The 15,700-nt window shown below is 43.8% G+C and overlaps 1 protein-coding gene across 1 annotated transcript in view; it reads left to right on the top strand.

Moving 5' to 3' along the window:
* Positions 1–610: 610 nt before the first annotated feature.
* The window catches only part of LOC119374083 (glycogen phosphorylase), a 36,220-nt gene continuing 21,130 nt past the window's right edge, over positions 611–15,700 (top strand). Inside the window, exons 1-7 of the mRNA XM_037644143.2 lie at positions 611–928; positions 3,670–3,771; positions 8,247–8,429; positions 10,506–10,637; positions 12,371–12,482; positions 13,616–13,698; positions 15,262–15,498. Coding sequence (XP_037500071.2) covers positions 686–928; positions 3,670–3,771; positions 8,247–8,429; positions 10,506–10,637; positions 12,371–12,482; positions 13,616–13,698; positions 15,262–15,498 — 1,092 coding nt within the window. The 5' untranslated portion in view covers positions 611–685. The remainder of the gene's footprint in view (positions 929–3,669; positions 3,772–8,246; positions 8,430–10,505; positions 10,638–12,370; positions 12,483–13,615; positions 13,699–15,261; positions 15,499–15,700) is intronic.

Below are 15,700 nucleotides of genomic sequence, written 5' to 3'. Positions count from 1 at the left end.
AGAAACGGGAAAGGAGAAAGGAAGCGGAGGCAGCGCTCACGCCACCTCCTCCCACCTCCTTGCGCTCACGCGAGGAGAGGGGGAGAGTTGACGCATGCGCAGTATGGGTGCGGACGCTGCAGAACGGACACTGTCCCGAGCATAAGATGAATCTAAAAATTTCATGTATTCCCACAACGTGGCAGCACATGCCAATCAAGAAAAATCACCAAAAGCGTGTGTTTTTAAACATCCAAGCGATGACATAGATAGTACGTCTTTGACCATCTTGAGGGTGTTAATGGATGACGTATAAACGGCTTGCACTGACGTTTCTGAGATGGCCACGTTGGAGCACGAACATGCTGGGACGCGAACTTTGTGATGTCACGTTATTGTTATCAGTGCATGCATGCTGGTTCCACCGTTATTCATTCACCGAGGCCCAATAACCATCCAGCAACGCCGTTATCACACTGAAGCATGTTAATCACTACCGGATTATACTGCCTTGACATCATCTAAGCCACCATGTCATGCGTCCATGACATCACGTCATTGACCATGAAAGGGTAAATTCGCGCTCGGAGCCGCTCGCGATCAGCTGATCTGTGCCGGTCATGTCGAAAGACACCAAAGTGCCCCCGTCCACTCAAAAGAAAACTTAATTGCAGCGTCGAGCAAGGAGAAGCTAGCGGCGAACCCAATGTCGAGCCCTACGACTGACCATGAGCGGCGAAAGCAGATCAGTGTCCGAGGCATCGCTCAGGTCGAAAACGTTGCCAACGTGAAGAAGGCATTCAACCGGCACGTCCACTACACCCTGGTCAAGGATCGCAATGTCGCTACCCCGAGGGACTACTTCTTTGCCCTGGCCTACACAGTCAAAGACCATCTGGTTGGCCGGTGGATCCGCACCCAGCAGCACTACTACGAAAAGGACCCGAAGGTATGTAAACACCGGTTCTTCATCTGCAGTTCTTTTGTTTTTCCGCATTCTGAAGTCGGTTGTTTTCGTAACCTCCATTGGCAGCGGCCATTTCTTTCCTCTCCACCTTGCACTGTAGCGTGTTTTGCTAGACTCGGTCGGGATAAACCGAAATGCGCATGTAATTAATGTGTCAAGTTGTCAGCATGCTGTGGTACTCGGAAGAAAAGGAGTGCCACGCGCGTTAGGAGCGGGTTTCTGTGTCGGGTGTTCGGGTTGTTGTTCTGTTTTCGTGGTGTGGCGCAGTGCACATATACTACGAGCGCCACCCGTCCCAATGCCATGAATATATCTGCAAAGTGGCCGATACGAGCTTGCTATGGCACAAACCGGATAGGCCGCGCCGGTACTCCAAAGCCAGCACACCGCAGTGCGCAACAAATTAAAGCCACTGCACATATATATAATCATGTGTCGTCTGCATTTGAATGCCGTGCAGCCTGCTCTCTCGTCCTTTTTGTTGCGTGGTTTACTGAGCGGAATTAGACGAAGAAACACTAGAAGGAAATGTACATGGTAGGGACTGTTTCGTTTCGTATCGGTTCCTGAATTGAAGCAAAACAAGCCACTGGCAGGATGCACGCATTGTTATTCCGTTCCGGAGGAAATCCTTGCTGCGCTCCGCACTGCGCTCGATAATTCCTAGAAAAGCTGTGCCCTTCAATGGCGTCTTTCTGCACCCTGCAGCGCTAGCCGTGTATACATGCCACCCGGTCGATGTTATGAGCTTCGTACGTGCAAGCGTGTGAACAGAATAAAAAAAAAACGCCAGGCCTGCGCGGAATGCCCAGCACAGTCGCAGCAAAAGCTGGAAGAGTGCCATTTCTAGTGCCCGTTATAAACTCTGTTGTGGCTACTAATACAAGTACACTAGCAACGTACCCACTACGCCACAGATCATAATTTTTGTGAAGGTGGGAACCACCCATGACGACATTATTCATCAGTCTGCTGAGAAGCAAGGTACCATCTGTAAGGCATTATGTGCACTTTGTTGATGCGACGGTTGATGACAATGAAGAAGTAATGGCTGAGCCCCCTGTAATGGTTTGGAAGGTTCAAACGACCCACTAGTTACGTAATTCGCATTGTGTGATGCTCGGTCGTTATTTAACTCTCCCACCACACTTAATAACATACGTTAACGTGAGAAAGAGAGAGAGGGAGAAAGGGAATTAACTTTATTGTGACCCTGAGGAAATGGATCATGGGAGCCTTATGGGCTTCCTTGGCAACCTATAGAAGTGCACTTGCGAGGAACCCACTACGCTATAAATCATCATAATTTTTGTGAAGTAGGGAAGCAGCCACTATGCAATATTTCGTCCATCTGCGGGGTATCGTGGTACCCGCTAAGCACCTGTAAGGCATTATGTGCACTTTGTTGATGCTGTGGCTGATGACGATGAAGAATTATGGCAGAGGCCTTTGTAAGGGGTTGGAAGCATTCAACAACCCACTCGTTGCGCAGTTGGCATTGTGTGACGCCCGGTTACAGAATTCGCGTTGTGTGACGCCTGGTTGTTATTTTACTCTTCTACCAGACTACATTACATATGTTAATGTGGTTCCCTCCTGACAGGAAGCCTGTATAGGGTCTTTTTGCAAAGCAGTTCCAAGCACCGGCATGGCTCTGAGGTAGAATACTGGGCTCCCACTTAGAGGGCCCAGGTTCGAACCTCGTTCCATCCCGGATATTTTTTCTTATTTCGTGCGATAGTGTTACGGACACCGGCAGCGGCGGTGGACAACTACGGCACCAAAAACGGCCCTTGTTGTGATCTCATAACAGCTTTTGCTGCAAAACTGTGCAAGACATTCATCATTGCCTGACATTAATGTGAAACTACAATGTTTCTTGCTTTAATCGACCGCTTTGAGGTTATGCAAGATCAACCTAGACCACGGGTCGGCACACTTGTTCCCAAGTTTGCATTCTCTAATTTTTCAACGATGCTCAATAAAGGATCCTACTGGGTCAAATTAAATCTGGTTTTTCTGAAAATGTGCAGATGACACACCACCACTCCTTTTACAAAGACTGCTTTGTTTGTTCCTGTTCTGTTGTGGACAGAATGCAGTTAAAGGTTGTTCTGGAAGCAATGGACAAGTGTGCTGCACTGAAAGTTATTAAACTAAGTACACCACAGAGTGGTAATACATCTGTTCAATACTTTATAAACTGTTGGTGCATTGTGATCAAGTTTAATAAGTTAAACTTGCGATCAAGTACGCTCAAACCTCATTATAACAAGGTTACATCTTACACGGAAATAACTTCGTTATATCCGAAGATTCGTTATAAAATATATTCCTAACACTATGTATTGCAAGACTATTTCTCATTTACTTTGTTATAACCAATATTTCGTTATATCTGCATTCATTATATCGAGTGTTTCAGTGTAATTAGTTAAACTCCAAAAGTGACTATCATTAAAACTCGATGGCAGTGAGCCAAGAGATTATCATGAGGTGTGATTTACTGCTGGTTGCATTTATTTAAATTACTGAATGAGTTGTTACTGAATGAGAATGTTAGTCCATCATAAGAAGTTTTTTTCACTTTCCTAGAGAAATGCACACACGAACCTGGCTGTTTCAAGTGTGTGACATTCATTAGTCTGATGTAACTGCGCAGTGCAAGTGGCACACCCACTTGGGTGCAACTCTAATGTGTTTCTCACTTGCACACCTTCTAGAGGGTGTACTACCTCTCCCTGGAATTTTACATGGGCCGTTCGCTCACCAACACCATGGTGAACCTGGGCATCCAGAACGCCTGCGATGAGGCCCTCTATCAGGTGCGTAGAGAAACGACTGGCCTCGGCTATTTTACCTAGAGTTGTCCATATCGTATTGTATTGCATCATTGGAGATTATGCATCTTTTATGCATGATTTGGGATGAAAGCATGAACTGCTTGCTTTCTACGTTCGGCTGCTGCAGTCATTAAAACCCTACCGCAAGTATTTCAGAGTTGTGTAAAAAGTATAGTTTGTGATAATGCAGGCACAGAAGCTTGTAATATGTGTGGACGCTTTAAAAGGCCATTATTATCACTAGCTAGAAATTATAACTGAGCACGTTGCGATAGCCAGTTACCCATTTGGTCTGCCAGGCATGCCAGTGAGATCGGCATGTGCACATGGTTCCAAGACACCTGTCACATCGACCGCTTAAGTGCTTTTTGAATGGCGGTAAATTATGATGGAAAACATCAAGCCCTGTAAATTTGTCCTAATCTAACTACTAATAAGTCGTACTATATGTATTTTAGGACTGTTGTATGTCAGTCATTGCACTGCTATCCTTGAAACATGTAGCAACCAGACCAAGCTTGTGTGCTGTTGTGTACACTACCCTCTTCTAAACAGTTTAGTGCATGTGAAATTGTGTTATATTTAATTGAAGGTTACAGCTGGGCTGGCCACTGTGACTATGACCACTGTGCACTGATGGCAACATTAATGACCGCACTTAATCATTTTAGGCAGGTGGGCTATCCTTTCGCGTCTCCATTCGTATTAACTTGTGGAAGAGAGTTGAGAAGTACTAAAGAAATGAAAGGCAAAGTTCACCTCTTTAAAATTCTCACCAATTTCAAAGCACTGGCACAGTTTGCAACAAGCGTGTTGCAAACGTTAAAGTGCATTTGTGTCTGGATTGTTTAGCTGGCAACATCACGATATCAGCTAGCGAGGGAACTGGAAAGATGTAGTTGCAACGTACAAACTTTTTCTGCAGAAAGTGTTGTGGATCGATTCGTGGCAAAGTGCACAAAGCGATACTTCTGTGTGCGCAGCATATGCACAGCTTTTTCAACATTGCCTGTGAAGTAATAAATGGAATGTTCATGAAAGTTCATTTATCAAAGATGACCAGCATAAGCTGATTTAGTGCTTGACTTTAGCATCTAGTTAAGTTCACATTTTCTCTCCGGTCAGCGAGGATGCACTTTAACAGCAGCAGGACAACGAAAGTCGTTCGTGTACGTGAACGCATGCTGGGCGCTTTTCTTCTGTTTTTGTTAGCACACTTCACACCTTCAAGATTGCTCCTCATCGGCCTCGTTGATAAGGGATGCGCAGGAGAGCCTCTCATACAAAAACTGATAACAAGGCAGCCCGGACCTTCGTACGCTCTCAAGGCATTAACGGGCTCTTACGTCGGCTTTTTTCGGGCTTGAGAGCATGGCACACTTTGGGAACCAGGCTGATAACATTCAGGGTCTTGCAGATTAGCTTTCCGGTAAGGGAGATCTCCACGAGGCCGTATTACGTGCTGCTTGACATGCAAAGCAGCGTCAAGATGGATGACCTCCTGCTTTCCAGGGAGGAGACAGCAGCTAACGTAATCTCAATTACCGGTACGCGCGCTGACTTGGCAGGCACCGCGGTCTCGCTAAGATGAAGCGGTAGTTTCAGTAGGTGAATGTTCTCGAGGGTTAAGGCCTGCTAGACTTGCACGAGGAATTTCGTTACGCAAGCATTTCAAGCAATGTGCATGTTTGGGCTAGTTGGTAATCCATGATTTCTTCTTTAGTGCAAAAAGCTTTCAAAACAAGGGACAAAGTATAGCAACACACAGAAGCACTAACTTCCAACTGAATTTTAATGTTTGGACACATATTTATACTGGTAACCGCACGCCTGTGTCACTCACACATGTGGCAGAAATGGCCATGGTAGATCACCAGTGTATCAGAGTGCCGCCTGTTGCCTGGTCTAAATAAGAACTGTGTTATCTAGGTGTAGCGACGGGTGCCATACTCTGTATGGGTTTTCAGTTTTGAATGTAATACTCCTGTCATACGAGAAGGTTTAATGTCATTTGCACCTGATGACATTTATGTTTAATGAGATTAGTTGGCTGCCACACAGAGAAGTTTAATGTTATTAAAAGAAATTGACTTGAGGAAACGAATGAGCTAGCTGAACTCATTCGAATGCGTTTTTGCCACGTTTTCGTCGTGAATAAGTACTCTTGCCGGAGGGTGGCCACGAAGAAATTATATAATAAAGGTTAATAAATAACAGGTATTAATATGCTCGCATTTTAACGTATTGCTTCATTTTTTTGCAAGCAATCCGCTCTAAATATGTGTCCGAACAATGGAAATTTCATTGAAAGTTAGTGCTTGTGTGTGTCGCATTCTTTTCGTCCCTTATTTTGAAAGTTTTTTTTCCGCTAATGAAGAAATCAAGCATGTCATGTAGTTCTTGAGAGCTTAAGGTTGATGGGAATGAAACACTTAAAGGCCCACATACTTAGATTTAGGTGCACTATAAAGCTCCCCAGCGGGTTGCCAATTAAAACAGAGTGCACCACTATTCATTTATTTCAATTACTCTCAATTCTTAATGGCATTACAGAGATAATTGGTTATGCATGCATTATACAATGTTATATAAAGCAGCCTAAAGGGACACTAAAGAGAAACAATGAATCGGCCTAGATCGATAAATTGTGCTCTGAGAACTCTAATGTCGTTAATTTCGCCATCATAGGTTTATTAACAGAGGAGAAAATCAAGTTCAAAGTTTCATTTTTAAATTTCGCGCCAAAATTTCCCCGCGTGACGTCACGGATTTAAAAGTGTATTTATCGTATTTTGGCGCTATTGGCTCAACAAAATTACTCCAAACTTGGCATGTTGAGTCTAAGGCCCTCTCAGAGAACAATGTACTTCATTTTTACGTATTAGGAAATACGTAGTCTTTAGCAGGCGCCGTCAAAACATGTGACGTCACAGCGATAGGTGCGGAAACTTAGAGGTGGCATCGCCACCCACATTTTGTTTTTGCGCGTGTTCTCGCTTACTAAGCGTCTTCCCGCAGCAAGGGTGGTGTTTTTGGTATCGTGAAAGAGTACTTTACTAATGTGAGAAAAATCGTTTTGCTCTTTAGTGTCCCTTTAAAGATGAATGATGAGAATTGCTGGTGACAGAGCTGGAAGGTGGTCCCGTTTGGATGCCGTCCTGAGCAGGAATGAATGGAAAAGTTTGACTGGCAACTTGGTGCTTGTATCTTGGAGTTGTGCTCGATTTGCAGTGTTATGTAAAGGGGGGTGCGAGACGGCCGTTATAAAATTCTGGGTTAGTAAAATAAATTTCATGAAAGAGATCACCGGATGAGCTTCCTTCTCGTCAAGGTCTGGAAGATCAAGGCTAGTTTTAATGGCGGATACACTTGACGTGCCTCATATGTAGTTGTATCATGGTTTTGGCTTGCAAAAATCCACCTTTTAATTTTGTGTGCAAAGTTATTGCTTCCTCTTGTTTAGACTACATTGTACCACATTTACTCGAATGTTACAAGAGCTTTTTTTCCAGATTTTCGCTACCTAAAGTCGACCCTCGCGTTGCTATCAAATACTGAAATAACTATTTCTTCTTCCTGGACGCAATGAAATGTCGCCTCTTGTTACAATTGTGGTCGCATTACAATCGAGTGAATATGGTAACTGTGCTGTCACGTAGCCCTTAGAAGCGATATGATACGAAGTGCCCTAAAGGGAAGGCCTTTTATGTTTTCATCCCACTTTTTCTGGCTCGTCTAGTGCTTTGTCATGACAAGAGCGGTGCTTTTGGTGTTGTGAAAAAACGCATTTTTGCTGTCTACTTCCATACTGCACAAAAACGATAGCTTGTCTTTCAGTTGTGTATCTTGCATACCAACGTATACTGCTATTTGTGCTATGTTATGATTTAAGCTATGGCCCCATCCTCCAATGCGGTGCCTTGTCATCTCTTAGATAATAAAAAAATAACTTAGTGCTTTTCCCAGCTGCAAGTTATGCCGCCTGCTTGTACAGTTTGCAGTAACCATAGCAGCAGCAAATGAGTACCTCTAGAGAGGTGGTGGCAAAGTTTCGATGCACACTTGAAATGCCAGCACAAAAATGATGGAGACGCACAGAAAAAGCATGAGTGCTATCTCGCAACTAACAACATTTAGTTGTTGGACAGCGTATGTCCTGTGCCCTTCTTTTTCTGTGTGTCTGCATCGTATTCGCGCTGGTTTTACAAGTATGAATACCTGATTTCATGAAACACATGCAGCAACGCATGCTGACTCAAGACACGGACGACACTTCGTGTTCACATGCCTTCCTTGTGTCTTTGTATATGCTGCAGCAATATTCCAAAGTGCAATCGGCACGCATTGCAACTCTTGTTTGTAGCACGCAATGCAGCACTGTAATAGTTGGGTTCGTGAGGCCATCTTGCGCTAAACACTTCACCACAACTTTGGTAATTCTCTGTCGACCTGCACAGATGGGTTTGGACATTGAAGAACTGGAGGAGCTCGAGCAGGATGCTGGTCTGGGTAACGGTGGCCTCGGACGTCTGGCCGCCTGTTTCCTCGATTCCATGGCCACCCTGGGTATGGCAGCTTACGGATACGGCATCCGCTACGAGTATGGCATCTTCACGCAGAAAATCGCCAATGGAGAGCAGGTGGGTGCCTCGGTGACCCCAGTTAGCCGAGCTCAGTAGTACTATATCGGCTTTAGAATGGTTTACCGGGTGTGTTGGTTCGCGCATATTTTAAAGCGCAAGGTGCGACGACGACAACGAAAAGGGGGAAATACATGCACGCACACTGGGTGTCGCTTCCGGCAATGTTCGTCCAGAAAATACCACCGCGTATATACACCACGCACTGTCACAGATCATGTGTTCTAGTAGAACAACTCTTTTGGTGAGAATAAAATAGATGCCATGCTAACACACTTTTCGCCTGCTGTGATGATTCTCTTCAATGATTAATCTCTCCCATTTATCGTGGCTTCTCGCGGAAATTCAGAATACACTGGCATTGGCAGTCTGCTAAGCTGAAGCATTTGGTATATGCTTTTAGACTGGTGCGAAAGTCGTTTCGTTGGTTCGAAGCAATGTCTAAGCGAATGATAATAATGTTGAAGGCAGTTTCGAATTGTAGCAGGATTTTAATAGTACTAGCAGGGTGCAAAGCATTAGCAGTAAAATATGCAGAGTTTTAAAATTTTGCCATACATAGCCCATATAAGCCCGTATAGTACGCATTTAGTTGTTTAAGATTATCGTTGATTAGGCTGTAGATAATGTGCGCACTTAACCATAAAGTGCGGCTTCTCGGCAGTGCAGATTTTTTTTTTGTTTCACGGTGTAGCGGTAGTTTGCTGCAGTGAAGGTGCCATTTCAGGTGGGTTACATTTCTTAAAATCACCTATTGATTCATTTAGAATACTTCGGAAACTAAATTTGCGTTGTAGTGAATTCGAATACTGTAATATTCGTTCAAATATCCACACAAGCCTACACTTAATGGTACACATGCCATTAATGGGTGCATAGAATGTGAATGGCATAGTAGCATGAAAAAGACAAATATATTCAAAACAGAGTACTTGACTTTGTTTGCTCACATGTGCATATGTGCAGAGTGTCTTAAATTCATTTGACAGAAAAGTGGAGGGAATTAAATTATATTCTCTCGATTGCTTTTTACCAAAGTGGTAACGTCTGGAAATGTCTGGAAGTAGTAATTAGACGATAAATTACAACAATTAGATTCAATAATGTTTTTTTAGCAGTGCCAGTAATATCGTACTCTTTACACTACGGTATTATCACTGTCAGCATACCGTGATCCAAAAACCTTTTAGCTGTGTGAGTTGTTCGATACGTACGGTAACATGATGAGTGGCTCGTAAAGGCTTTGCGGTAACATGATGAGAGTAACCCATAAAGCTTTTGCGGACTAATATGTAGCGAAGCACGTCATCACTGTACTTACCGTATAGTAAACTGACACTGCTAAAACACCCTATTACCTTTAAGCCCGAAGAGCCGGGCAGTTGACTACAGTGGAAGGCTAGAATTGCATCATCTGCTGTGATATTCTCATAACCGTTCACAAACATGGGATAAGTAGATGCTGCCAATGTTTGCAGCATATTGAATTCCAATTAATTTAACACCTAAGGGTGAAACTGAATTGCCATGAAGCGCAACTTTCATGCTTTTTGATAGTATTAGACGGCTGCACCGACGGAGCTATGTTGTATTTGCTCACGCATAACCCACTCAGAAATACTGAAAGTTTGGAGCTCGAGTCAAGGTTACTAGTAATATGGTTACTAGTGACTGTAGTGTTACGGTTATAGTAAAATGGGGAGGGGGCTGCATTGTTTCAGCAGCAACTGCAAACTTTAATCAAAATAATGCGGTCATGCACCCTGGCACATGCGCTGTCTCTGCGTAGATTAGTAGACGGCTCATACTTTTGTCGTGCTGTGCTATCGCCGCGTACTTCACACTGAAGCGACAGCACGAAAACCACTTTGCTCACTGGAGTGGCCGTATTTATTTACACCAGCATTTCGTAGAGTTACGGCAGATCATATTCTAAAGGAGTTAGGTGCCAGCCTTACTTCGTATAACATTCCAGTTTGTTGCTATCGCGTTCGTTTTCTCGCCCTCGTAGCAAAACTGCGGCATTTTTGGGGGGGGGGTTATGTCATAGCTGATGTGTGTGTGCATGCATTGCAGACCGAAGTGCCAGACGACTGGCTTCGCTTTGGCAACCCGTGGGAGAAAGCGCGGCCGGAGTACATGATTCCTGTCAACTTCTACGGTCGCGTTGAGAAGACTGACAAGGGCTTCAAGTGGGTTGATTCGCAGGTCAGTGGCAGCACGTGGTAGACTGGAGGACGTGGTACAAGTGATGTTACTGTATCCACAACGGTTAATTCGAACTGGGAGCCCCTGGTTTTCATTGATCCTCGCAGAATTTGGCCGAGGAATCGCAACGTGTTGCAAAACCAAACCAAATTTACTAGATTCAAAACAACGAAACAACAGCATTTCTCAGCAGATGAGAATTCGGACGCTGTGCTGAAGCTCTTGGGCAAGCTGCAAGCGATGCTCATGGAGTCGCGACCGAAGAAACGCAGGCAAATGCAAATTGATGATTACTTTTAATTTTGATTGCATTAACTCTGCCATGTATGTATATAAATGTGTTTCAGGAGCATAAATTGCGTATTATATTTCGACATTAAAGCTCACTGCTCGCATGGATGTGTGTCGGTGCTCGTTTAATCAATTAACTGATCAATTAATTGTGTTAGCTGTTAGAGCTCCATGAACTTAATTGATGAAATCACCTGCCCCAAACTTGTAGCATCACCTTACTTCGCGATGGACGAGTCCAGAGGTGGCTTCTTTGGGTTCTGCCCGCACAGTGTGGCATGACGTCCGTTCATTGTAGCGGCCACCCGCTAATTCGAATAATATTATAGTCCCCTTCGAGTTCGAATTACCGAGCTTTTACTGTACTTGAAACACTCGAGAAGTGTCTGATCTCACAAAAAGGAGTAACCGCTATTGGTTGCAGCATTTATGCGAATTCTCTGCAAGAGGGACGGCGATGGCTAGGGTTGGAGCTGGCGTTTTTTCTTAGGTAGTCACTGATTATGTATAGCTTGCATTGACGTCACCATGGCCGACATCTGGGGGTATCAGCGGGTTGAGACGCTGCGTGAACTTTTGCTCGAATGCGCCGAGCAAGAAACGGTGAGGCTTGCCATCAGATTGGTGCTGGTGCCCCCAAGCATCTTTCATATCTAAACCCTTGCATTCCTTTGTGTTCCTCCTTGGCGCTGCTGGCGAACAAAAGAACGCGGGGACTTAAACGACTGGGTGTCCTCCTCTGCACTGACACACTCTAATGAGATACAGAAGTCACGGTGGCCGCCATGTTGGGGACCCAGCGCAGAGAACCTGTGTGTGACGTCACGCACAAGCTATGTATAGCTTTTCTTAAAGGGTCCCTGCAACACATTTCCAAGTAGCCAAGGAGTGGCTTCACTAAAGGAGCTTATTGCCTCACGAATCGACCGCCGCAAAAATTTTTAGAATCTGTCATTGCTTTCTTTCTTCTCTCGTCCCGACGAACGCACTGGAAGCTAAGCGGAGAGGGCTGGCACGGGGGAAGAAGGTACGTCACGTGCGCCCCATGACCTTGAGCGTTTTTCCTTTTTTTTTTTCTTCTTTGAATGCACAACGTATTTTTAATGCGGATGCGCGCGTGCGGGCGGACAAGTGGTAGCCTCCCACAGCGGCTGCAGTAACTACCGAGCACACCATGTTCAAATCAGCCAATGGCGTGGAACTTAAGTCAATGACAGTGATTTTTGAGTAAATAGCATCATTTGTTGAGAGAAGAGGAAGCGATTTTTAGCCGACTTTGAGAATTTATTGTAAATCTTAGGCTGCGTGTTGTGCAATAATGTTTGACTCGCATATTCTCGGGAGCCTCGGCTACCGATCGGCAGCGTTTTCTGACCATGCGGAAAAAGTGTTGCTGGACCCCTTTAACTTATCGTTGCAAGTGTGCCTGACTTTTTTTTCAGCTCGTGTTCGCCATGCCCTATGACAACCCCATCCCTGGATTCCGCAACAACCGTGTCAACACCATGAGGCTCTGGTCTTGCAAGTCTCCTGTAACCTTCAACTTTCGCTTCTGTAAGTACGGCCTGTAGGATGATAAAATTATTCTTTTGTGGTTAGGGATACAGTTAAGCCTTGATGTAACAAACTTCATTGTAAAGAAATTCTCTACATAACAAAGTATAGAACACCATGTATATTGAACCTCAATATAACGAATCATGTTATTTATGATTTCAACATAACAAAGTTTCACTGGCTGCCCCAGTGGGTTTGACCGCTGCGAAGAGGTCTTCGCAAGTGCAGTATCAAGCTGTGGTTGCCAGATCTGGGTCAAGAAAATTGAATTTTTTTTGCGTTATTGTAATAGTTTTTTGCACTGCCATATTATTCACATTTTTCCGGCACTACACGTTCGAAAAGAAAAAGATGCCTTTGGCAACTATTCTTCTCTTGAAAGGTCAAATTTCAATATAACGAAGTTCCTGTGCAACGAAGTAAATTGCCAGTTTTACTGTCTTTGTTGTATCGAGGTTTAACTGTAATGGGAGTGGCCATGGTTACTTACATTGATGTTAACTGGTCTTCAATCGCTTGCATCCACAAGATACTTTAGCCTCAACAACTCGACCCACTGGAGTTATCGGTGTTACGATCCATCGATAATCTCTAATGTAGCTTTTTTTATTGAATGAGTTCCGTTATGCTGCAAATAATCTTGAAGCAATTCGTTAGCAATCGTTTAATTATTAATTCGTGCACCTTCTTAACTCTTGCTGTGAAGCACAGAGTACTCGATAAGACACCAGCATACCAGGCACTATGTCCTCAAAGTTGGATTCCAGTTGAAGGTTTAGTGTGTCAATGTTACAGGTCAATGCGAAGATACAACTTGGCAAGATCTAATGATTTGTAGCCATCTGCAACAGTCATCAGTATATGCAGTTGCAGCATAGTTGTAGTTGCTGTAATTTTCAGTTTTGCTTTTTTTTCAGGTTTGAGAGAAAAAGGGAGAGTGTCAGTCTTCTGAATAAAATACAGTTTTTGTCACTGAACTTAACACTGTTTTTCTGAAAAGTTTGTGGATGGTGGGTTGCATTGGTTTTTGATATTCTTGACGTTTTGTGTTGTCCGTTTTCTTTTTTAATACATTGTGTTGTCTGTTTTTTTTTTTATGTACAACTGGTGTTGCATCTAAATCTGCGCAGTCAACGACGGAGAGTACATTCAGGCCGTCCTCGACCGGAACCTGGCAGAGAACATTTCCAGGGTGCTCTACCCGAATGACAATGTGAGTCTAGCAAAGCTTGTTGGCTGACGCGGTGCATTAATTAAACAAAACGAAATTGAAAGGAGGCGAGCAGTAAAAGACAGCGGGGCTCTCCCTGTCATCGTTTACTGCTTTGAGGGTAGACACTGGTCTTATGCACCAAATATTTTCAAAAAAAGGCTCTTTGAAACATTTTTTTTTTGCCTTATAAGACATTTAAGAGAATCTATTGCTGCAATAAATAACACATTCTGATGAGTATGCTTATTTTTGTTATTGCGCGAAGTCAGCTTCCTGGCTGTTTTTGCTCCCAAACGTCCCCCGAAAAAGAGGAACTTTCCTCCCATGTGCAGTGCTGTTGCCCACGTCATCTTTTGATCTAGTTGCCATATTTCAATCCTTATTGTTGCAATAAAAAGCTTATGACACTGAACAAAACGAATAAATTATAATTTCTTTTATGAAACAAATTTTCATCTTGCAATACAACTGACAAAATTCATTCTAAAAGAATGAATTTCCCCCTTTCAATCAATGTTACATTGCATCTGAAAACAATAATTCTTGTATGTTTTTAATAGAAAAGACGAGCTGGTTGTAGTAGTATATATATTTTGTGCATGATTTTTTCAAACTTAATTTAAGGTACAGTAGACTCTCAGTAAGCGGAAATCTCTGAATCAGAATTGCTGCCTAATTGACTTCTTAGATATGCGCTGTTTTAAAGAATAACGACGAAGAAGGTGCAGACACAGAGGTGGACAGGACAAAGCGCATGGCCGTAATTGAAACAACTAGCTCAGATACGATCAGTTTCATGCTTGAATTCTGGACCCCCATTCGTCTCTCAGTAAACGGAACTCCTGTTAAACTGAACACGCTTTTCCTGGTTCTTCAGGTTTCGTTTCACGATAGTGTACTGTATATTTTAACGTATAACTGTTTGAAATCCATAAATTGTTCACAGGTGTGGAATGTGCCAGTGTTCATGGCATCAGTAATACGTTCTGGTGGGCTAGTTTGTCCATTGCTGTTAGAGTTTGTCAAACTGCGCGGAAAGACCAGGATACAAGCAAGAAAACACTGAGAACACCACGAGTGCAGACTGCACTCGTGGTGTTCTCTGTGTTTTCTTGCTTGTGTTCTGGTGTTTTCGCGCAGTTTAACAACTTCATGGCATCGTGCTTTTTCCTTCTTTGTTCTTCTTTTTTGTCGTGATACTGTCGATCTCGGGGATATTTTTCAGGAGTGGGATTGAAGGGTCTACAGACATTGTGGTACATGCATTCACACAAGTATACACACTGCATTATACCCTCGTCAAACGGAACATGAAGGGACCAGGAAAATGTTCGTTTACCAGGAGTTCTGTTTACTGAGAGAGGAACTGGGGTGCGGATTTCAAGTACGAAACCAATCATATTAGAGGCAGTTCCATTTAGGCAGCAGTTTCGTTTGAGAGATTTCCATTTACTGAGAGTTTACTGTAGTTCAAAAGGGTTGAATAAAAGAATGTTGGGCAGTTTGTGGGATTTTCATGGAAGTTTGCATCCTAATCCATGCGTCACCTCCTTCCTGCCGCAGATGTTCGAGGGCAAGGAGCTTCGGCTGAAGCAGGAGTACTTCATGGTGGCAGCGACACTGCAGGACATCCTCCGCCGCTACAAGTCGTCCAAGTTTGGCACGACCACACCGGTGCGCACCCACATGGACCAGTTCCCCCAGAAGGTGGCCATCCAGCTCAACGACACGCACCCGTCACTGGCCATTCCCGAGCTCATGCGCATCTTCATGGACGAGGAGGGCCTCGACTTCGACAAGGTATAACCTTTTGTTTTTTTGTTTTTTAGTGGCGGGAGTACCGAGTGACACCCTGGTGTCTTCAGACCACCCTGTCAAGCGTCGGTGCAAATTGTCCGAAAACCCTGATAAAATTTTTTAAAAATATAGAAGGGATGGAACGGGTTAAGCCAAGGGATGTATATGATAGAGTGGATGTTAAGGTATGTCATAAATTAAAATT

This window comes from Rhipicephalus sanguineus, chromosome 11, assembly GCF_013339695.2.
Source record: "Rhipicephalus sanguineus isolate Rsan-2018 chromosome 11, BIME_Rsan_1.4, whole genome shotgun sequence".
Classification (NCBI taxonomy): domain Eukaryota; kingdom Metazoa; phylum Arthropoda; class Arachnida; order Ixodida; family Ixodidae; genus Rhipicephalus; species Rhipicephalus sanguineus.
The sequence above is the reverse complement of the archived record's forward strand: the minus strand, read 5'-3'. Positions and strand labels throughout refer to the sequence as shown.